This window comes from Protopterus annectens, chromosome 2.part0, assembly GCF_019279795.1.
Source record: "Protopterus annectens isolate FY-2018-M chromosome 2.part0, PAN1.0, whole genome shotgun sequence".
In the NCBI taxonomy this organism is placed as follows: Eukaryota; Metazoa; Chordata; order Ceratodontiformes; family Protopteridae; genus Protopterus; species Protopterus annectens.
This window is the reverse complement of record NC_056728.1, coordinates 10675342-10700341: the sequence shown is the minus strand read 5'-3', so window position 1 is coordinate 10700341 and position 25000 is coordinate 10675342. Positions and strand designations below refer to the sequence as shown.

At 39.6% G+C, this 25000-nt stretch overlaps 1 protein-coding gene across 1 annotated transcript in view; it reads left to right on the top strand.

Annotated features, from left to right (window-relative positions):
• The window catches only part of MEN1 (menin 1), a 415915-nt gene that overhangs the window by 55054 nt on the left and 335861 nt on the right, over nt 1-25000 (top strand). The window contains exon 4 of the mRNA XM_044060492.1: nt 21872-22000. Coding sequence (XP_043916427.1) covers nt 21872-22000 — 129 coding nt within the window. The remainder of the gene's footprint in view (nt 1-21871; nt 22001-25000) is intronic.

The window sequence follows — 25000 nt, the reverse complement described above, 5'->3', positions numbered from 1 at the left end:
ACATTTTTATTGTTAACCTATCTGTGATTCAGCTTTCCTCCATGTGTTTTTCTACACCTGTAGAAATCTAAAAACTTTCTTCCCCAAAACCTGCTGTAAATTTTAAAGTTTTCATTTTCTCACATGCAGTTATTCTAGTAATATTTTGTAGTCCCATGTACTCGTTGCAAAACTTTTTCCCATAACCATTTCAGGCCTTTAGTAATATCTTCAAATTTTAGTTTTATTTACTGCTACTTTGCATAGTTTTATTGGTTTGCATTTAATCTGTGTTTTCCCAGATTTTACCATACCCATTTGTTTCCTTATCTTTTTTAGCCTTTCTTTTAACCATTAATTTGTTGCTTCTACAAAATGTTTACTTTCTTCCACTCTAGTACCATGTAAAACCCATTACCCATCCTCTTCTGGTACACTGTATACCTTTCCTTCCTCGAACACCGTGTCCAGTTCATGTAGCAGTAGTAGGTTTTAATGGAAATATTGCTTAAGAGTCTATATAAGTTATATGACTATTTAACAGAGAAAGTTTAGCCCATTTATTGAGAAATTAAAGGTAAGTTTAGTAAAATACAAACAGGAATTGCAATACAAAGTGAGAGAAAAGCAGGCGTATATTATAGTTAGACATCCAGAGGAGAGAAATTGATAGAAGTAAGGAAGTGAGTAAAGAAAGAGTAAGAAAATGTAAGATATGAATATGTATTTGTCCACATTTAGGGATACAGTATATCCTGGTGTTGAGCAAGAACTGAGACAGCTTTTGGTAAGGAAGTCTTTCAGAATGGCTTTGAAGGATAGGAGGGAGGGTATTGACCTGATGGATAGAGATTAGGAGTTCCAGGCCTGAGCAACATGGCAGAAATACAGACAGTGCCCAGCAGATTTAATAAGTATGTGGACAGACAGGAGTTTTTGGTCATTGGATCGTAAGGTACATAGTTGTGTAGAATGTTCTTTAGTGCTGGACAAGCAGATGGATTCTGGATAATTGTATAAATGGTAAGAAGCTGTGTATATGTTAGTTGTTGGGGTATAAAGACGCCAGGCACCTATGCTTCCCAACTTGGTAGAAACAGATTATTATATCAATAAGATCATAAATTATTGTTTTTGTTTGAGAATATATTAGATTTCATCATATACATGTGATAAAATCATGTGACAAGTAGTGAATATAAATCGATCACATGACAAATTTAAAGACTAAAGGTATATCGTACCAATATGTTGTATACATGGTGCAACAAAATAATCCACTTACTATTGTGTGTATGGAATAAATAAAAGTCTGAATGAGAATTGCTCGTGAAATGTGAAATACAAGTTAAAATATTGAATGGAATGATGAATAGACCAACATGTATAATAAAAGATGAGTTAACCAAAATTAACCTATTGGACAGGGACGTCGGGAGGCATACGCACTGTACTGATTTCAGTACAACTTTTTTTAGAAGGGGGTAGCTTTTTTGGAGAAAAAAAATACGTACGTATTTTAAAGGGTGTTGGCTCCTTTAAGGAGCACACCAGCCAGTTGGAAGTGAGCTCACATCATGTCCGGCTGGCTAGCTGCGAGCGGGAAACAGTCACTGAGTTGGAAGGCAAGCAAATGGATTATTGGAAGGCAAGGGTGAGCAGGAAACAATCAGGCATTCGCATTCGCGTAGTTTGGCAAGTAAATGGATTATCGGAAACAATCGGGCATTCGCAAATGAATTATCGACAGGCGAAGGCAGTCAACAATTGAAGTAAGTGCATTACGACAGGCAAGGGGCATTCAGTTCACAAATGGAAGGAAGGCAATCGACAATTGAAGTAAATGCATTACAACAGGCAAGGGGCAGGGCATTCAGTTCACAAATGGAAGGAAGGCAAGTGTGTGTAGGCAAGGGGCATGCAGTTCACAAATGGAAGGGGTGTGTGTGTGATTCAGGTCACAAATGGAAGGAAGGCAATCAACAATTGAAGTAAATGCATTACAACAGGCAAGCGGCAGGGCATTCAGTTCACAAATGGAAGACAAGTGTGTGTAGGCAAGGGGCATGCAGTTCACAAATGGAAGGAAGGCAGACAAGTGTGTGTAGGCAAGGGGCATGCAGTTCACAAATGGAAGGAAGGCAATCAACAATTGAAGTAACTGCATTACAACAGGCAAGGGGCAGGGCATTCAGGTCAAAAATGGAAGACAAGTGTGTGTAGGCAAGGGGCATGCAGTTCACAAATGGAAGTAAGGCAGACAAGTGTGTGTAGGCAAGGGGCATGCAGTTCACAAATGGAAGGAAGGCAGACAAGTGTGTGTAGGCAAGGGGCATGCAGTTCACAAATGGAAGGTGTGTGTGTCTGAAAATGCCCCCACATAATACACCTGCTGGGTGTAGGTGTTCAGGCTCAAACCCTGTACCTTTGCTTCAGGGTAAGAACAGCCTAAAGTCCCTAACCACCACTATTTCTGAACTTTGTTCAGATTTGCTTTTCTAATGGTTGTGAGCTATGGTGAGAACTGAAGTTGTATTTCTCGCATTATCGTTTTTGATGTTTGTCCAGGTTTTTTGTGCTAAGGTGTGAAGTGAGAACTGAATTTGTATTCCCTCATTATCGGCTTTGTTTGTCCAGGTTTTTTGTGTTAAGAGGTTGAGAGCTATCTAAATGATGGCCATTAAGTTTGTCTTCCTGTTTTTCAAGCTGCTGATTTAGCATAGTGGTATATTGCACTGACTATAGTGTATATGGTTCTGGGTTCAAGACATACATGGTGATAAACACCACATTTTATTCTAGCAACTTTTCAAAATTATACAAGCAATGTTTAAAATGTGTACCTGTTTTTTGGGCTTTTGTCCCCCCCCCCCAGTAAATGTTGGCTTTTTCCAGATTTCTTGTGCTGCAAAGTTCAGAGATGCAGCTGAGTGTCAACATTTTACAAGGAGCTGAGAGCTGCAGGGGAACTTAAGTTTAGTGCTGCTGATGCAGAGTTTGCTTGTTCTGTTAATAGCACAACAGGTAATGTACTTGCTTTTGATGCAGAAGGCTGTGGGTTCTTCTCCCACAGTAAGTAGATGTATTGCTGAAACTGTACTGTGTTGTAAAGGGGGGTGGATGCTGTAGCCTGTTTTGGCAAAAGTATCTTGTAGTAACTATGAACCTGTTATCAGTTTACCATCCATTCCCTATTGCAATGTTACTAGTGTATCATTGTTTTTAATGCAACATAGGCAATTTATTCCTCAAGGGCAACAGGCACATTATTTGTAGATGAAACCATGAAATATAAAGTCGTTTGCTAGCAGCAGCCTCTTCATTAGTTACAGATTTCTCTAATGTGGAATTATGTAGATGGATTTTTTTTACTAGTTCAGAGATTGTGCATATTTACTGCTACTGGTGGACTGTAGAAATTTGAGTAGACTTTTATGATGGAAGGTGTATCAAAGAGCATGTGTATGTTTCATGTGCAAGGGGCCTATGATTTGAAAACAGCCCAAAGTTAATCTTTATCTGCCACTGGCAAAATGTATTTTCTTTGAATGTGGGTTTCAATGAATGTGAGTTTCAAGGGCGGAGAAGTTTTAATGCTAAGTCTAGTTTCATTGTGAGACTGCATTGCTTTGTTTAGCAGATATTTATTGGTGTTTGTGCTGTAAAATGCAAAATAAAACTTTTTCTGGCAAATCATTTAGGAATGAAGTCACTAAATAATGACCGACGCTAAGTTTCAGACGTCATAATCTTCAGAAAAATGCATGCTAAAGCAAAACCTGATATTCTAGCAACTGTCTTAAGTTTATACAAGGTCAATTTTTGTACTGTTTGTATGTTCCCCAATATATTTGGCCTTGTCCAGATTTCCTGCATTAAGAGGTTGAGAGGTATCTCCGCAAAATAGCAATTTTGGAAGAAAACATGGAGGGTTTACTTTACTTTTATAAATAACTGTAATGATCCGAGTTATACATTACTTTTATTTCAGAAATGCGTGTAGATTCTCTAATTTTGTCAGCTGCTCTAAGTTAACTGTGCTCATATTAAAATGGTGTCCCTTCTTTGACAGGTTTCCAGCTGTATTGTCTGGCAATTTTATATTTTTGCATCACATTTTTGGTCCATTTTTTCATAAAATTGTGGTTTTCTGGCAAATTAGTGGCAAATCGTTAAAGACTGAAGTTAGAAAATAATAGTAGACATTTGAGTTTCAGATTTCATACCTTTCAGAAAATTCGTACTAATGCAAGACCTACTACTATTCTATTATCTTTCTATGTTTATAAGAGCATTATTTAAAAAATAAATGTCCTTATTTTTGGGCCTTTGCCTCAGTTTTATTTATGAGTTTGTTGCTGTAAGAGGTTGAGAGGTGTGTGTGTGTGTGTGTGTGTGTGTGTGTGTGTGTGTGTGTGTGTGTGTGTGTGTGTGTGGTAGGTAGCATACCTCTCAACTGTCCAAATTTTTCAGAATGTCCAGATTTTGCCACATTTTTTGTCTGTTCCTCATAAATTTTGTGATTTTCTAGAAAATCATTGAAGGCTGAAGTTGCTAAATAATGACAGACATTTGAGTTTCAGACTTCATGTCCTTTAGAAAAACTCATACTAGCACAAATCCTGTTATTCTAGCAGCTTTCTCATACTAGCACAAATCCTGTTATTCCAGCAACTTTCTAAGTTCACGAGAGCATTATTTAATATCTGTCCCTGTTTATTTTAGGCTTTGTCCATATTTCTTGCACTAAGAGGTAGGTAGGGGTGTGTGGGTGAATGAAACATCCTACTTAGTGGTAGCACGTGGTTAGTAATTTACTCAAGCTCAAAACCTGTACCTTAGTTACAGAAAACAAAAGCATAAATTCTCTACCCCAACTACCATGCTACATTTTTCAAAGAACTGACATTTCAGGTTAATTTTCAATTCAAGGAACCGAGTTTGAGTGAATTTATATTATATTACTGAAGAGGCATTGCATCGAATGCCTCTTCATCGACACTAAAAGAGCGAACCGTGAATTACGAGAATGGCCGTAGCTTGGCTGGGGAGGGTAGCAGTTTGAGAGCTGTGAGTACAAATTTGAAAATCCTAGCTACACCCCTGCTATTGGACATGCATAAAATTACACATATCATGGATAGGACCCCCCCCCCCTTTTGGTAGCATCCAATAATGTGGCACAATCAAATAGTTCACTGAGTTTACCGTACAATATAATTATGGAAGATATTCAACAAACCATCTTTGAGATCAGATGTTCCTTTATCACTACCTTCAGCATAGACAGCCCACATCATATTGCCAACATTCTGACAAAAAAATGATAGCTCATTTCTAATGAGAAACTCGAAGCAAGACCAAAGCTCATATGTAAACAGGGCAATAGTTTCAAAAATTATTTTGATAACATAACCCATAGTCACAATAAAATGGGTACTGGATAAGCTGGCAAAGTGTGTCTCATGTATCCAGTGTCAGTGTACAAATGATGATACCATATCTGTGGGCAGAAAGAAAATTTAAAGTAAGGGGGTGTCATAACTGTCATGCACAAGGTGTAGTGTATATAATTTTACATTGGAAAAACTAACCAGAGTCTGATGCAGTGAAATGTATGAGCATATGTATGAAATAAAGAAAAAAACTACCAATGCATTATACAAGCACGTATTGAAGAATATTAATCATAAGTTCTCATTTACTATTTTGGAGAAGGTAGAACGCAATCCAAGAGAGGATCCCCCGGACCTTTGCCCTTGAACAACGGGAGCTCTGGTGGCAGATATATGTTTGCATGCCACATAACCACCAGGTTTTAATGATAATATATCTATTGCTAGTTTAATAAAAATGAGAGCTTACAAAAAAGTAAGCTTATTTACTAGAACTTATAAAACATTTTTAGTTCAGGAAAGACTTTTTTGGTTAATTCATCTTTCATTATTCTACATTTTGGTCTATTCATCATTACAGTCAATATTTTAACTTGTATTTCCCATTGTATGAGTAATTCTTATTCATACTTACTGTATTTATTCCATACACACAGTTGTAACTGGATTATTTTGTTGCACCATATATCACACCTACAACATATTGATGCAATGTATCTTAAATAGGCCATGTGACCAGTAGTGAATATAAATTGATCACATGATTTTATCAAAGGTATCTATCTGATGAAATCTAATAATATTGTCAGACGTATCTATCTGATGAAATCTAATAATATTGTCAGACGAAAGTGCTTATCTTTTACTATTTTTTTTATTTAATAAACCGTTTCTACCACATTGGGAGCATCGGTGCCTGGCATCTTTATATGTTTTGTGATTTGCACTTTTGTGGATTATTAGTTGTTGGATAGTTATAACCAATTTAGGCTTTAGTGCTGTGTAGTGGTGGGTTCTGAAAAGGGGTATTTGCTGAAACTTTGTTATAGCATTGCTTATGTTTTGATTTTTTTTGATGCCTGAAGGTTAGTAAGGATGAAACCACCTTAAAGAAGTGTGAGGGGAGATGTGTAGTAGCGGGTGTAGCTTTAGTTTTTTTGGTGAGATGCTTTTTGGCTCTATAAAGCATCCCTAGTTTTTCATAAGCAACTTTGTATATGCAGGTCAAATTCAAGATTATCATCCCCCATCTTTACTATGAGTGGTGACTTCAGTAGTTGTATTATCAAGAGAGAGGACTTTAAATTTTTTGGAGGTGTGCCATGTTGTCAGAAGTGCAAATGATTGTGGAGTCCTCTGCGTACTGTATTAGGGATGCTAGTTGTGTGGATATGTGGAGGGTGTTGGTGAGAATGTCGAAGAGGAGGAAATTGAATGCATTGTCTTACAAGCAAGTTATTTATTTTTAGTCTGTTGAAATCTTACCTCCATTTTTTGTTGAAATCTTACCTCCATTTTTTCTTGAAGTTCATTGTCATTTTCCCAACCACTTTTCAGAACTTTCCATCATTTCCACATACATATATTTCTTTCTTAGTTCCATGCCATTTCCTCTAAATGTCTGAATAGTTTGCTGCAGTAACAGATACCATATTTTTGTATTCCTCAAATAACTTTTTTCTTTTATTTTGGCACGTACAGAAAAACACTTGCGTCTTTAATTCTCTTCCTTTTCCTAATCTCTTGATTTGTTTTCACCAGGTCTGTATTGCTCTCTAATACCATAACAACTTCCTTTATATCTCCATTTACCTCTTCCTTTTCTTTTGAACACAAAAAGATGTTTGCCTTAGTCTTCAGATTTGCTTTCCTCCTTTCATTTGCGCAATGTGCAGAAGTCATTGCCAGTTTACTTTTTTTTTTTTTAACATTTTCTCACCTTTTTTTTTCTTACTCTAATCTCGCCATTATTGTGTCCGAGAATTTCTACACTGACATTTGGAAGTATATATTTTTTCCCTCAGTCAGAGTTGGAAAGTCATGTGACTACCACTCTTTGGTCAATACCGTCTTCAGATCTTTCTTTCCATTTATTGTTGCATAGCTGCATGTTCCACAGCATTGTTGGTCCATGAGTTGGCCTTCTAACAGAACGCAGATAAGCACTCCATAAGATTTTTTTTTTTTGAACTTTCTGATAGTCTGTTATCTAATGCTGGATTCTGAAAGTAGTTCTGTGGCAAGTTTTTGTTAAAACCAACAACTGTGTGTGCAGAAAACAGATTTATAAAAGGTCATGGTTGAAAACAGATGAATTTCCATAAGTGTGGCACCTTAACCCAAGAATTCTGAGTCCTATGATTCAAAGGCAGGATAAATTGGCTTATATAGGCTAGATTCTTTCATCTGAAACTTATGAATCAGACACTGAGGACACCCTTCCTTTGATTCACCACCAAAGAATGTCTTCTTTAGAGATGCCCTTTGTGGAATGAAGAAGCTTTTCAGGTGTTAGAATATTGGGGCCGAACCAAAGTTACACTACTTGCATGGGCCTGCCTGACCCTAGAGCAGTAGGTGTTCCTCCAGTGCTAGATTCACAGATGAAACTTTAGAACCAGAGTCTCTGCCCCCAACTCCTAGGAAACCTGACCATTTCTGTAGTCTAGGATTCCCAAAAATCCTTTTATATATCTCCCTTGAATTCCAACAGGGAAGCAACTTCTGCTGCACCCAAGCACCTAATTCCCAGTGACAGGAAGAGTGGAGTACGCAACAGAGTTGGGGAAAAAATGTGCAAGTCTGCTACCCTTTCCCTCAGTGCCATGAACTGCCAGTCAGACCTACTTTCCTTTCAGCTGTCCCTGTTTAGAGAAGATGAGAGCTAATACAGGGGAAACAAGATAAGGATCTCAGTCAGGGGTGCTTGAGCTTTGTGACTTTTGTTCCAAGGTTGCCACGTACTCCAGGAAAAATGCCTGTGATGTAGTGGATGCATCATGCAGAGCAGCACTGCAGGATCTGTTATTCAGAGACGTACGTGTTGGAGGGCAGTGCCCCTTCCTCACAGTGGCCGGAGCTCTGTAATGCTCCTTTGAGCAAGGATCACCTATTTGGGTCCACTGCTGAAAGAGTTTTCTAGAAAATGGAGGAAAAAGGGGCGCAAGACTGCAGTCTTAAAGGCATAATTTTTAGATGCATTCTTATGTTGTACAGAAATTACCCAGCTAAGACATGGCTCTCACATGCCAAACAGAACAGTGATAGACCTGGCAAAGAGAAAAGGGGCAAGTTCAAACTAGAATGCCGTGCAAGGTCTAAATTGAAGCCCAGAAGTTTTCAGGGTGAGACCTTCCCACCCCTAAGATGGACTTAGACTGTCTGGCTGTCCTTCCTTTCCCCACTGCCCTTTCCCCGTATTAAAGTTGTGTGGTGGATAGCTTTTTTTTTTTTTTTTTTTTTTTTTTTTTCCTTGCCAAAACTGGAAAAGCATTACTTGAGCAGTGGGTGCCAATCAATTTCTTCAGAAATGCTACAGACTCCAATATTCCACAGTTCCAAGGCGTTCCACCAGTCTGAGGGGATCAGTAGGCCTTCATAACTACAGTCCTTAAGAGAAAATGATAAAGTCTGAGACAATAGAAAGTGTTCCAGCCGGAGAGGAAGGACAGTGATTCTGTACAAGGCTTTTTCTGTTTCCATAAAGGAAGAAGGCATATGGAGAGAGATGCATCCAAGAGCTGTCCTATTTGAAGAGGTTTCAGTGCCAGAATTCATAATTTTAACCTTCGGAGCCTGATAGCACTCCTTCCGCTTTAGGATATTGTGGTCACTCTGGACCTAAAGGGCACACACCACACCTTCATAACCTGATTGATGGGGTTCACAGAAAGTTCATTAGATCTGAAGTAGGGCGGTATTTCCAATTCAGGTCCTTGCATTTTCTCTTGTCTATAGCAGACGGACGTTTTGCAAAATCCCTGGCTACAGTTATTACCTCTTAGAGGACAACCGGCATCAAAGCTTAACCCCACTAGATGATCCTCCTCATCCTAGCGAATTAATACAGAGCAGACACGAGTCTGAAAATTCACTTATGAATTTCTACAGGAATTTGGATACCACAATCAAGCAGAACTTAGATGCACTGTAAGTACCTAGTCTTCTTCTTAGGGGCCCATCTAGACATCACCGTCAACAGAGCTTTCTCTCCCAAAGCACATAGTGGCTCATCTGACACTATACTTTCAAAAAAATTGCAGCAAAAGTAGATTTCATTAAGAGGGTTTTTCTGGCTGTTATTTGGCAGTACGTCCTGCACTGTGTTAGTGCCACTCTGCCAGCTTGTGAGTAAGCTTCAGTGTTACTTTAGAAACATGCGATGCCAACATACTCCTGCTTTAAACACAAATACCCTGCTCCTCCCAGGAGTCAAGTGAACACCACCATGCATTCGGAAACCGGGGTACACTTCACAGCATCCCAGGCAACAAATTACCTTCACCACATATTGCTTAGACCTAGTGTGGGGGGAGTGTAGCTGGGAGCTTTTTGAGCTAAGAGAACCTGGGAGGGCAAGAAGATGAGAAAGCAAACTTGGTCATTCTAGCTCTAAAGACCATTTCTCGTACATTTAAAGGAGTGAGTCTTCAAGTGTATGAACAAGCAAGGAGGAACATACCCATACCTGCTGTGCAGGCTGGCTACAGAAGCCTGAGATTGAGCATCCTAGACAGACATGACTTTGAGTGTGATCTGTATTCCCTCTCTCCAAAATTTTCTGGAATACATACTGAGCAGATCTCTAGCAGACAGACCACCATGAATGGAATCTAAATAGGGATGTGTTTTTATTTGTCCAGGTTATGGGGTTTATCAGAAGTAAACTTGTTTGCCGCTTATCTTGTCAGATGGCTGAGACTGTTCTGCTACAGAATAGCAGCCCCAGAAGCATAGAAAATAGAGGCCTTCTCCCTGAAATTGAACAGGCCCCCTTGCACATTTCCTGTCCAGTGTCCATACTACCCCAGAATACTATTCGTAATAAAGGAAGAAAATTGAATGGCTCATTTTTAGCCAAGGCAGCACTGGCTCCCTCGACTGAACAGTCCGGCAAATGGAAAATGCTGCCTCAGAATGCAGACCTCTTGAATTAATTGAGCTTTTCCTTCCTTAAGGCCAGCAGCTTGGATGATTTTACATTAATTCCATGTAGGTGCACATATTCTGGGGGCATGGAAAGAATTGTGAGGGAGACTAGGAAACAATTGTGAGGGAGACTAGGAAACAAAGTACAAGGAAAACTTTTATGTAGTTAAATGGAAAACATTCTCCCTCTATTTTTCCCAGTCCAGGAACCTTTCACCAAAGAAGGTGAAAGTGACTGTGGTTTTAGAGTGCAACTGCTTTAGCTTTTACATTTTACTACTTTACAGCTCAGAAGTACACCCTTGTTCTCTAGATTTTGTTAACAGTTTCTGAAAGGGGTCCACCGCTTTAGACTGCCAAGAAACAGATTCCTCCACAATGGAATCATAACTGTAATTTAGAAAATTTGATTCTAGTCTCTTTTGAACCAGTTGCTTTAACTACTCTCCAGTGTCCGTCTTTGAAGACACTGCTTTTTATGGTATTAAAGAAAACTAGCTAACCTTTCATCAAGGCTGTGTATCTCTCCATACCAGTCCTTCTTTCGTCCCTAAGGTGGTCTTTGAGCTGTCCCTTTAAGTCTTTCATTTACCAATTTTCTTTCCTAAGTCTCAGTACATAGGAATAAAAGATCCTTCTTTTCTTTTTCTTTATGTATACAAACAATGGAGATTTTATTTACACAGAACAGAAAAAAATTCAGGAAGTCTAATCCGCTGTTTGTCTTCTATGCAAAACGGAAAAAGAGAACCAGTAAACAAACCATTTCAAAATGGCTTACTCACTGCATTTCCTTTTGTTTAGCTCACGATAAAGCTGCTCCAGGGCATGTCAGGAGTCGGGACCCACTTTGTCAACCAGCACAGCCTTCCCCCGGGAATGTTTACTACAGAAGGTATTTTTAAAGCAGCAACCTAGTAGTCTGTTCACACACCCTGTAAACACTACCACTTGAAGAGTAGCCAGGGCAGGATATGTCTCTGCTGTCCTTCGGGGTCTGCTCCCAATTCCTTTTCTCCACCAGTAAAGTGCTGTGCTTTGGAACTCTTCCCAGATGTGATTACTGCAACAGTCAATACTATGATAAACATAGTACAGTTGTGTTAAGAATTACCATAAATGTATTTGCTCAAGTAGGTTCACTATGACCGTACATATGCCCTTCCTCCTACCCACCTTTAATGGCCAGCTGTTTGCTGTATGGGTTGGAGTGGCACCCTAGTCTGTTTTATGCATGTTCTCTTTTTTCTTGCAGCCTCCCCCCTTACCTGTGTAATTTTCCTAGAGCAGTAGATTGGGGTCCCCTGGTGTGAACCTGGGGCATGCAGGACTGCCCCATTTAGTCCACTGGGGCTTTGACACCAAAGTCTTCTGCCTGGCATTTGCTCAGGCAAAAATATCAGAAGATGGCATCAGCTGATGCAACTGTTGTACCACTGATATCCCTGCATCCTGGTAGGAGGTCCTTAGTGGAAGCCCTGTGGAACAGGGCTACCTGTAGATAGGCATCTTCAGTGAGAAGATTACAGCAGTGAATCTACTCAGATCCATTTATGGTAAGTTCTTAACACAACAGCAGTTTTCCCGGTGACAGCATCTCCTCCTCCATTACTCGCTCAAGCTTAGGATTTTCCTCTTCTCTGCTCCGAACTGAGTGCTGCCCAGAATCCTCTGCTGAAAAGACCAGGAGAATGTCCTTGTGCCATGACATTTTCTCGCAGTATGAATAGTACATCACATCTCCCATGAAAATAGACCGTAGGTCTAGTGGGACTAATGTGGACAACATATCATAGAGTAAGGGGTGATTTGATTGAGAACATCGAGGATGCTGTGGTTGCAGGTCCTCACCAATTGCTCAGGATTATTTGTCCTGTAGGTTGGTGGTTGCAATCAATGTGCAAGTCAGTGCTTGCAAGGGTGTGTGTAGCTTATACCACAAGTATCAATTCAAGTGACAGGATCATTAATTTAGGAGTAGTTTATTCAAGAGAGAAAAAAATGTGATGCAGTGTAAAGAAGTGGTGCTTTGTTTACAGCTGAAGGATTGGCTTGTTGACCTTTTTTGCCATGATCTGGCTCAAAGAGCAGAACATAAACATTGAATATAAGGCTTGCTGAACAGCATAAGCATAGAGTTAAAGGTGTATGAAGCTGAGCCTTAAGACAGCACAGCAGCATTAATCTTGAATGTAAGGCAAGTTTAAGTAGAAATGTGCAGTAATTTTAAATTAAACTTGTATACATATGTACATGATTGCTACAGGATGCATCATTATTCTTTGTTCTACAGACAGCCTGAAAGTTAAGCATTACTGTGCAAGCAGGTGCAGTGGACTCCTTGAGGTTGTATTTGTTGAGCAAGTCTTGAAAAGTATCCAAGGCATGTTGGTTTTCATCTTCACTAAGATGGTGGTTCCAAATGGCTGGGTCCAGCCTGGAGAAGGCTTTTTTCTTCTACAGCTGTACTGGAGAGAGGGTACTTCAGAGAAAGGTTGAAATTTTGGTTACTGCTGAGTGTAATGATCCATAAATTATAGTTTTATCTTTGGGGGGAGGGGCTCATTAGCTTACTTTTAACATCTCAACAAGCAGTGTATCTAAAATTAAGATGGCCCTAGTAGGTGCTGGCAGCCAATTGGTATCCTGAAGTAAAGTGGTGATTTACAAGTGGATCTGCCAGTAGTGTAAATCTACAGATTTGAGATTTGGCATTTTTCGGTCTAAGTATGCAGAGCAGTAAGCATAGCCCTTATTCAAGCTGGGGATGTAGAACATTTCTAGCTGTGGCTCTTCAGGCAGAAGGTGAAATAAGATGTGATGCTGTATCATAATTTTAGTTGAGAGAGAGCTTTACTAGTAATTTTGTCTGTATATTCATTAAAGGTTAATGATGCATCAAGCCAATGTATTTCTTTCAAGTGACATCTTAATGTGACTGCTATGTTTAGGTTGATGCATTTTATTTATAGTTTTATTTGTGCTTAGGCCATGTATGCTTTTTTACTAGTAAGGGACAGCATTTTGTTCATCCTAATTTTAGAAATATTTTAATTTGTTTTAGTGCTTTAGAGCAGTGTACTGAGCAGTAATTAATATTAGTTGATTTTAAAGCTGTTCAAGTCTGTACTGTATATGTCAGCTAGGTCTGGGGTGCTTTGCATGAAGAGGGGCCTTTCCCGTGCCTTCTATAGTGTAGAATTTTGAAAATACCACCTTATAAATTGCTTAGTATTAGTGACACAAAGATGGCACAGTGCACTAGTGTTCTTTTGTATTTTTAAAAAATGAGATTGGGAACTGTTGGATTCATACTACCAACTTGTGTTTTCACCCAAGCAGGTCTCTGAACTTGTGCCACTTACTGATGCTGTGAACCACATTGTTGCTGTGGTCTTGGTCATTTTCTACCCATGAGCCTGTGGTGTAGCAAGTATAGCACTGCTGCTTGCCTTGGACCATAAGAAATTCTTCGTGTTTCACTGTTGCAGTCATCACACTTGGGTTATCTGCCTGCAGGTAGCCCTCAGTCGGCCCAAATACCAGTGTCTTAGTATTTCTGTGTCGGATGCTGTCGCTTCTTCCATGACGCCTGTGGAAAGCAAATGCCTCTGAGATTTCCATTCTTACTGCGTCACCTGTTTAGGCCCAGACCACGACGTCCCTCGCTGTCGGTTTTGTGCCTTGTTTAACACCCGAACCATTTGTCGTCTGGCTATTTTTGTTGCTAAATTCTTTCACTCTAGCTCTCCGTATTCCAAAATGGCTTCGGTAAGCCATCCGACTACTGATCTTCCAAAAAAAGTAAGGATAAAGACCGAGACCGCATAGGTCAAAAACTGCCGATGACGCTTCCGTTAAGCTAGTCGCCAGTCCGCCGGTACTCAGACGCCTTTGCAGCCCCTGATGCCCACTTCTGCAGATTTGCAGGCCTCTACTGAGACCCATTTGGAGTATGGTATGCTGCGAGATGCTTCTTTGACTATGGAACCTGCGGATGCATCTACCTTGGATGTTGTCCGGAGCCGCTGGGCAGGCACTGCCTTCTGAGGATGTATTCAGGCCTACCGATTTTCATATTAAACAGATGACTTCGTTTCAAGCCAAAAATCCTGAATTTTTCAGGCCTAAAATTCGCACTAAGCCTAGGAAACCAATGACCAAAGCACTGTCTCAGGCCCACAGGCCTCAAAAACAAATGATTAGAATGACTGAAGACCTTACTACTAATTAGGGAAGCCAGCCTTCCCCCTCAGAGACCTAGAACTAGTTTTCCTTCTGATCAGGAATATATCATCTCTGTTCCTTCTGACTACTAGGACATACCCTTATCTACCTATGAGAATTCTGATGCAGAGGATTCCATTCCCTCTGCTTCCCCTCCAAAAGATTTTTCTTTTGGTGAAACCCTGCATACCCTTGGGGAGCATTTCTGCTGGGAAAGCCAGGACTACTCTGTCCAAAAAGAGACTCGGGGAATTTTTAGACCTGCCTCAGCACAGGCCTCAAGCTATCCCTCTGGTTCTGGAGATTGTAGAGGATGTTTTCTTGAATCCAGCCTTACCCCAGATACTTCGCCTCCAGCTCCTGGGAAACCTGACTGGTACTATAGAGTACCTGACTCTCTCAAATTCCTTTTCATGAATCCTACTATGGATCCAGAGACAGTTTCCCATGGACCAAAAGGCATTAAGGCTACTACTGCCAAGAATCCTACCCTTTTTGACAGGGATTCTAGGGCTTTAGACAGATGGGGTAAGAAGGTATACACCTCTGCTACTAATTAGGGCTTTAAATTGCCAGTTTCATATGTTAAAGTATCATCAGCATATTATGGGGATAATTAAACAGAAAATTATGTTGATTCCTGTCTGTGTAGAAGATTTATAAGAGTTAATGCATTCTGCTGACCAAGTTGGTAAACATACATTGCAGTGTGGTTTTGATGCTTAAGCATCTTGTAGGGCTGCTGTCACTGGGTCTTTTTTCTTAGAAGGCATGTTTTGTCTTGAACAAACCTTGCCAGATCATGTCGAAGCAAAATTACTGGCTGCACCCTTAACCCAAGAGCACCTATTTGGCAATAAAGCAGAAGTTCTAAAAAGGATGGAGGAGAAAGCTAAATCTATGCAAACTGTTAAAGATTTCTTACAAGTACAGCCATCTAGATTCAGTAGGCCTTGGTCTTCAAAGAACTGGTCCTTTCCAGTCCCTTCCAGGCCTTCTCAGTCCAAACCCAGGGACAGCAGACCCCCGAGACTTCAGTCTCTGCTTATGCACAGTTCTAAGCAGTGGGGTGCTCCCACTTCCAAAACAGCGAGTAGTAAGCCAACCCCCTATGGTAGACTTGCACAATGATTTATCCTTAACTCCCCCAAGCCTTGCTCAAGTATTTGCACCTTTAGGAGGAAAACTCGCCCTGCATGCAAATATCTGGGAATACATTACCCAAGACAAATGGGTTTTAAACATTGTTTCCCTAGGATACAGATTCCACTTCCACTCACTCCCAACCCTCAGTGGATGGCCAGACCTCCCACCAAACCAGTGGGCAGAGGCCCAAAAGCAAGTACTTTGTCTCCTCAGCATCAAGGCTATTCAGCCTGTCCCATCGGAACAAAGGGGACAAGGCTTTTATTCAAGACTGTTCCTGGTTCCCAGAAAAGAAAACTCCTGGCCGTCCTATCCTGGATTTATCTATTCTCAGCACCTTTCTGGTGGTTCCAAAATTCAAAATGCTAACTCTCCAAGAGCTGCTTCCTATGCTAGCCAAAGATGCTTAGCTGGCAATCCTAGACTTAAACGAAGCTTACCTGCACATCCCAATAAGGGAATCTTGCAGGAAATACCTTTGCTTCATGGCAGGCTCTATGCACTATCAGTTCTCTGCACTTCCCTTTGGCTTATCTACTGCTCCCAGGGTATTCACAAAGTGCCTAGCTCCAGTCATTGCTTTTTGCAGGCAGAGAAGTATTCAGATTACCCATACTTGGACGATTGCCTGATTCAGGCAGAAAGTCAGGACTTGCTACTACAGCACCTGGCATTTGTAAAAAGACTTCTAACTTCACTGGGATACACAATCAACAAAAAGAAATCACACCTAGTACCCTGCCAACAGATTGTATACTTGGGAGCAAGCTTGAACACAACTTCCAAGATGGCATTCCTTACTCCAGAGAAATTGATTTGACAACTTACTTCAACCTACTGGCCACCAAAACCCAGCTGCAAGGAAAATACTACAAGCTCTGTGGTTCATGGCCTCTTGCATTCTGTTAATCCCATATGCAAGACTGCATATGAGGAAACATGAGTGGTATCTAAAAAGTCTATGGTGTCAACATTTTCAGGACCTGGAAACAATAATCATGCCATGTCTAAGGGCAGAGTTCCTTTGGTGAGCAGAGGTCTGCAACCACAACAAGGGACTCTTTCTTTCTACCCCCTGCCACACAAAGCTTAATAACGGACACATCAGACTATGCATGGGGGGCTCACATGTCAGGGCAGTGCATTCAGGGCAAATGGAACCCAAAGCAAATGCACCTGCATACCAATCAAAAAGAAATGCTAGCTGTACAGAATGCTCTGACAGCTTTCAAAGACCTTATTCTTCTAGGACAACTATTGGTAAAGACAGACAACACCACAGTTATGTGGTACATAAACAAGCAGGGGGAACACATTCCTACCCACTCTGCAGACTCGCCATGGCTCTGTGGAGCACGGCCCTGAGCAGCCAAGTGCACCTACAAGCTCAATTCCTGCCAGGTAAACTAAATTCACTGGCAGACTACTTAAGCAGAAATCTCATGGACCCAATGAATGGAAACTGGAACCCAAAATATTCAAATGTTTGGGGAACAGATGGGGGGGACACCAGAGGTGGACCTGTTTGATTCCCCTCAGAACTATCAATTCAACAAATACTGCACCAGAACTCCCCACAGCAAAGCTTGGAAGGTGGATGCCCTGTCCTTTTCCTGGGAAAGCCTCTCAGTCTATGCCCCCCCCCCCGCCTCTCCTCTCGAAGTTTCTACTAAAGATCAAACAGGGCAAGCCAAGGAGAATCCTGATTACACCAGACTGGCCACGCCAGCACTGGTATCCTCTCTTTTGCACAGTCTGGCAGTGCTACAACCATGGCACTTGCCTCAGACCCATTCCCTGCTGTCCCAGCAGGGGGGTCCAAATTCTGCACCCTCTGCTTCAGACCCTGAACCTTCCAGCCTGGCTAATCCCCTGAACTCACCTCTAGCAACCCTCAGTAAGCAGGTGCTGGATGTCATTCTTGAGGCAAGGAGGCCTAGTACTAGAAAATCCTATTCAGAAAAGTGGAAAAGATGCTGTTCCTGGAGCCAGTCTCAAGGGATGACCACAACTGTGCCCAGCTTTCCTCATATACTAGATTACTTAACAGAAGTGCTCTACAAGGGCCTATCCTTCTCTTCAATTAAGATTCATGCCTCTGCCATCTCAGCTCATTATAATACTGAGCCCCTCCCCCATCTTCTCTCATCCTCTGGTAAAATAGTTCCTTTAAGAGGAGCCAAAAATGTAAGAACCCCCCACAGGAGAGCTCCCACTCCAGCCTGGGACCTTAACTTTGTATTGGAAAAACTTACTCTTCCCCCCTTTGAACTGGCTGCTACAGTAGAGTTGAAATTCCTCTCGTGGAAAACATCACTTCAGCAAGAAGAATGTCTGAGCTGCAGGCCCTTATGGCAGTGGAACCCTTCATTATCTTCCATGCAGGCAGGGTTTCCCTCAGGACTAACCCATCTTTTATGCCCAAGGTGGTGTCTAGTGTGGCTTTAAATCAGTCCATTTATTTACCTACTCTTTTTCCCTAATCTGCAAAATAAAGGGGAAAGGATACTGTTTTCTTTAGACATGCACAGGCAGCTTAGATTCTATTTGGACAGGACTTAAGCCTCTCAGAAAATCTGACCAGCTGCTAGTCAGCTTTGCTGCAGGGGAAGAGGGGAAGGCCATTTCAAAGCAAACCATATCTAAATGGATAGCACACTGCATCCATTCTGCTACAAGCACCATGGAAAACCTACCCCACAGGGGAGAAGAACACATTCCACTAGGGCTACATCTACCTCTACTGCATTTCTCAGAGGAGTCCTACCAGGGACATCCTGGAGCTCTGTACACACTTTCATCAAGCATTACCACTTGCCTATTGTTTCTAAATCCAGAACTGGATTTGCCACAGCAGTCTTACAGGGCCTGATTGCCAGGTCTAATGCTTCTTAATCTACCTCCATCCTTCCTTAGCTTTGGGAATCAACCCAAATGTGATGACTGCAACAGTGAAACATGAAGAACTTAGTACAGTTGTGTGCACTTACCATAAATGTAGATGTTCGAGTGTATTCACTGTTGCAGTCCTGGTTACAGTCCCTCCAGCCCCTTGATGGTCTTTGCTTTCAACTGTCCTTTTTGGTTTGGCATATCTTCTACTGTGTGTATTTGCTTTTTGCTGGGGGTGTTTCACACCATACAATTGCTTCATATTTTGGGGGCACCTGACATCTGGGGCAAGAAAAACTGATGTAATGGCATAGGCTGCATGTTTTATACCCCTGACAACCTGATGTCGTGGAAGAAGCAACAGCATCAGATGCAGAAATCCCAAGACTCTGGTATTCAGGCCAGCTTGAGGGCTCCTTGCAGGCAGAAAACCCAAATGTGATGACTGCAACAGTGAATACACTCTAACATCTACATTTTTAGTAAGTGTACACAACTGTACTTTGTGTGGTACATAAACAGGGGAAACCCATTATTGCCCACTCTGCAGGTTAGCCATGACTCTGGAGCACAGCTTTGGACAACCAAGTCGGTCTACAAGCTCAATTTCTGCCACGCAAACAAAATTCACTGGCAGACGACTTGAGCAGAAAACGCCTAGACCCACACGAGTGGAAATAGCCCAGCACCTTCAACCTCCTGATCCAGAGGTAGGGGACCCCGGAGGTGGATCTCTTTGCCACCCCCCACAACCGCCAGTTAAGCAAATTCTGCACCGGGAACCCTCACAGCAGGGCCTGGAAAATGGATGCCCTATCCTTTCAATGGGAAAACCTCTCAATCTATGCCTTTCCCCTTAGGCCAAGAACATTTTTGATTGCCCTGAACTGGCCATGCCAGCACTGGTACCCACTCCTGCACAGCCTGACAACGGTGCCACCCTGGCACCTACACCAGACCCCTACCCTGCTGTCACAGCAGGAGGGACAGATTTTGCACCCATAATTACAAACTCTAAATCTTGCAGCCTGGCTTATTCCTTGAATAATCCACCAGCAACCCTAGGTAAACAGGTGCTGAACGTCATTCTTGAAGCCAGAAGGCCAAGTACTAAGAAATCCTATGCTGAAAAGTGGAAAAGATATTGTTCTTGGATTCAGTCTAAAGGAAAAGACACAGCTGTGCCCTCCTTACCTCTAATCCTGGGTTACCTGGCAGAGCTACTCCAGAGGCCTATCCTTCTCCATTAAGATTCATGCCTCCACCATTTCGGCTCATTACAATACTGAGCCACCTCTGTTTTCTCACCCTCTCATCAAACAGTTCCTGAGAGCGGCTAACAACTTAAGGCTCCCAAGGAGAGCACCTCCCCTGCTTGGGACCTTAACTTTGTTCTGGAAAAGCTTACGCTTCCCCCTTATGAACCTGCTGCTTCAACAGAGTTAAAATTTTTCTCTTGGAAAACACCCTTGCTTCTAGCCATCATTTCAGCTAAAAGAGTGTCTGAGCTACAGGCACTGATGGCTGTGGAACCTTTTATCATCTTTAATGCTGACAGGGTTTCCCACAGGACTAACCCGTTCTTTATGCCCAAGGTGGTGTCCAGTGTGGCTCTAAACCAATCCATCCATTTGTCAATCTTCTTCCCTAACCCTTGGAATAAAGGGGAAAGGATCCTGCCCTCTTTGGATGTGCACAGACTGCTCAGGTTCTACCTTGATAGGACTAAGCCTTTCAGAAAATCTGACCAGCTGCTAGTCAACTTTGCAACAGGGGCATAGGGCAAGGCCATTTCAAAGCAAACTATTTCCAAATGGGTAGCACACTGCATCCATTTCTGCTACAAGCACCCCCTAAAGGGGTCAGAGCACATTACCTTAGGGCTACTTCTACCTTTACAGCATTTCTCAGGGGAGTCCCCATCAGGGACATTCTGGAAGCTGCAACCTGGAGTTCTGTACACACCTTCACCAAGCATTACCACTTGCCTATCTTTTCCAAATCCAGGGCAGGATTTGCTACAGCAGTCTTGCAGGGCCTACTAGCCAGCCCTAACTCTTCTTGACTGCATCCACCCTTCCTCAGCTTTGGGAATCAACCCAAATGTGATGACTACAACAGTGAAACACAAAGAAAATAGTACAGTTGTGTACACTTACCATAAATGTAGATGCTCGTGTATTCACTGTTGCAGTCTTGGTTTCACTCCCTCCAAGCCCCCTGTTTTTCTCCATCTTTCTCTCTCTCTCTCCTCTCTATGGCTATTCCTAATGGTATTGGTATTTACTTTTTATTGGTGGTGGTTTCCATACCATATACTAGGTCCCTATTTGGGGGCTCCTGACATTTGGGGCAAGAAAAACTGATGTAATGGTGTCTGCTGCCTGTTTTTATACCTCTGACGTCATGGAAGAAGCGACCGCATCCGACGCAGAAATACTAAGACTCTGGTATTTGGGCCGACTGAGGTCTACCTGCAGGCAGATAACCCAAGTGTGATGACTGCAACAGTGAATACACTCAAGCATCTACATTTATGGTAAGTGTACACAACTGTACTTTTTTAGGCCTGCTGATATGAAGTGTTAAATGATATCAGATTTAAAGTTATTTTAGGAAGCCCCTCCCCAAAAAAAGGGCTTTTAATATTTACCTTTACAGACATTATAACTGCTCAAAAGATAATGTATTCTAAAGTTAATGGCTTGGGGTAGTCATATTGGCTAGTAATAAATGTTTGGGACATTGTCATGTTCATAGAATATACAGAGGCATCATACTTTGTCATATCAAACAGCTGAAAATGGTGGTTATTCAAAGTAGAACAGTTACTGCGTTTTGTTACTGTTTCACACTTGGGGTGTTGAAATTGAAGTGATTTGAATGAGTAAATGTACCAGAAGTACAATAGTGCAATGTAATGTTTCTGTCAAGGTGCAGTTGGGCTCATTGTTTGGCAAGTTTGTGTATTTTGTTTTGCATTGGTAGTAACAAATATACCTTTTTCCTTCGGTTTTAAGTTCAGTAGCAGTTGTATTTCTGGAAATCGTATTTTCTTTTTCTTTTTTTTTTTTTTTCTGCAGAGTTGGCTATACCTAAAGGGTTCTTGTTTGAAGTGCACACGTAAGATGGAAGCGGCTTTTATGGTTTGTGCGATCAACCCTTCCATTGATTTGCATACAGATAGCATTGAATTGCTTCACTTGCAGCAGGTAAGACTCTTGTCTTAATCCATCTGATTGCATTACAGATTCCCTGTATGGGGAGTCAAAAACGAGTCTACTAGGATTGTCTTTAAAAAAAAAAAATGAGATTTGTTATGATGTATTGCAGTTGTTACTGCATTAAGGGTTGCCTCATATAAGTACTAGAGTAATACAAGAGGACTTCAGTATTCTGAGTGTCAAAATTGCTAAATGGACAGTTAACAATGATGGAGTTTTTAAATAATTTTGGGACGGCACCTTCCTATACGTCTCCTTCTTTATAGGTGTGTCACCACCTATCTCTGCATGTACTAACTCCTGAGGTCACTGTGTCCGAGTAGAGAGAAACACTCCCATTTTTATGATTGTCCATGTTGTGTGCTTAAAACTGTGATGAACACACACAGGCTACTGATTGTACTCATATGTTTGATCACTGTGCCTCTGGCTCTCTTTGATCACTGTGCCTCTGGCTGTCTCTCTCTTTAGTGTGTCACATTATACTTGTAGAGTTTTTAAGAAGATTTTACTTAACAGCACACTGGTCATGTATACATATTACTGGTCCCCTAAAGCATAATATTTTAATCATTTTGTTATTGGTCTACATTTCTTAAGATTTCATTTTTATTTTTTACTGTTTTAGTAGCAGATAGGTACCTCGTTACCTAGTAGAAACGAGTCTTTTTGCTTCTGGGACAAACGTACTCCTTTAGAGAACATTTAGAGTCTGACCAGGTATTATAACTTAGCAGCGTACACAGTTACCGCACGAACTACGTGCGCAGTATGCCAGACCTATAAACTAATAGGTACTAGCAAGGACTGACTGCACTATTATTTTTAGATTTATTTTTAGGAGTTATTATTAGATATAGAAACAAGTCTTTTTGCTTACTCCTGATATATAATACTTTCCAACCACTTCTTCGTTTATGAACACTTAGAATTTCACCAGGTAATTCACATTTAGAACTTCACAAGAGATACTTGTACAGTGACCATGCGAGCTACTAGCGCAGCACACCTATCCTAATACTCAGGAAGCTCCGCAGTCACCACTATCTCTTTTTCCTTGATTGAATTACCTTAGTCTTGCAGAATATACATTTTCTGATAGGTTTAAAACACTCAAACCTACAATTGTGGCACTGGCTAGTTCTTTGCAGAAAATTTATGTTTTGAAGTAATTATTAGATTAAGTAGATATTCTTTTAGATCAGAATTAATAATAACGTGCCCGAAAATTCTTCTTTGATTAGGTGCCACACTCCTCACTGGGGTGTTTATTGGTCAATGAACACTCGAGCTTGCATTTGTGGCATTGGCTAATTTTCAGCATTGAATTGTTTACATTGGTCTGCTCCTAGCATGATTCCACTGGTTATTTGCTAGTAATAGCTAATGCTCATAGGTTGATATTTAATATATATATTTTTTCGATAGGTTTAAAACATTCAAACCTACATTTGTGGCATTGGCTAAATTTTTTTGCATAGAATTATTTACATTGGTCTGCTCCCAGCATGATTTCACTGGCTATTTATTCTTTCTTAAATTAAAAAAATTTTTATTAAAAACCCAAAAAATTTTAAAAAATTTTTTAAAAAAAAAAAATTATAAAACATTAAAACCATTAACCCAATAAATTTATGAGAAAACAAAACAAAAATTTATTCAAACAAAACCCAATAAAAAATTTTTTGGAAAAACCCCTTTTCTTTTTTTTTTTCACTTTTTCTTTAAATTATATTTTAAGAACATATTTATATTTATTTTAATGATGAATTTAATATTTTTATATGTTTGTTTTTTATTTTTTTTTTTATTAACTTTATATTTGTTTTAGTTATTAATTATTATACCATTTTAAAAATTTGTTTAAAAATTATTTTAAAATTTTAATTATTTTAATTTAAGATTTAATTTATTTTTATTTTTATAAATGTTTACTTTATGATTTTTTTAAAAAACATTATTTAATTTATTCAATTTTATTAAAACAATAAAATTAAAATTTTTTTAACATATCAAATTATAAACTAATATTAAAGGAAAAAAAATAAATATTTTTTTAGAAATTTATTTTATATTATTAATTTTAAAACATTTTTTTATTATATTCCCACAATTTTTTTTTAAAACATTAAATTTAATGAAATTTAAAATTTATTAAAAATACTTATTTAATTTTTATTATTTTAGAAAACTTTAATATAACTTCATTTTTTATTATTATTTTAATTACAAATTTTTAATTTAAAAAAAAATAAATTTTAACTTTTTTAAAAAATTTATGTTATTTTAAATACTTTGATAAAAAAAATTTTAAAATAAAATTTTTTTGATTTTTTAATTTTTTTAATGTTTTTTATTTATTTTGTTTCAACATTATTATTTACATTTGCTCTAGCATATTCCATAGTTGTTTATAGTAATAGCTAATGCTCAGTTGATATTTAATATATATATTTTTCGATGGTTTAACAGCAAACCATTTGTGGCATTGCTAATTTTTTGCATAGAATTATTTATTTGCTAGCATGGTTTACTCTGTTTACTATTTAATACTAGTATATAGGTTGATTTTAACATATCCTGTTTTACAGAGTTGAAGTTGTTTTCATGACATCTGTTTTCATTTTAATTTTGTTTTGGAATGTATATAGTTTATATAGATGTGTATGTGTATAGATATTATGTATTGTGATAATGTATTAGTATGGTATTTGTTAGTGGGTTGTATGATTTTTTGTGTGTGTGTATGATAATTATATAATATAGTAATAAAATATGTAAATGTAATAATAGAAAATATGTTATATGTATGTATAATAGTAAATATGTATGTAATATGTTTTATATTATATATATGTGTATGTAATGCAAAAATATGTTAGTAATAGGAATATATGAGTGTATGTAGATATATAATAATATTTTGAATACTATCTATGTTATTTTAATATATGTGTTGTTAATAATATGTGAATAAGTGTGTGTTAT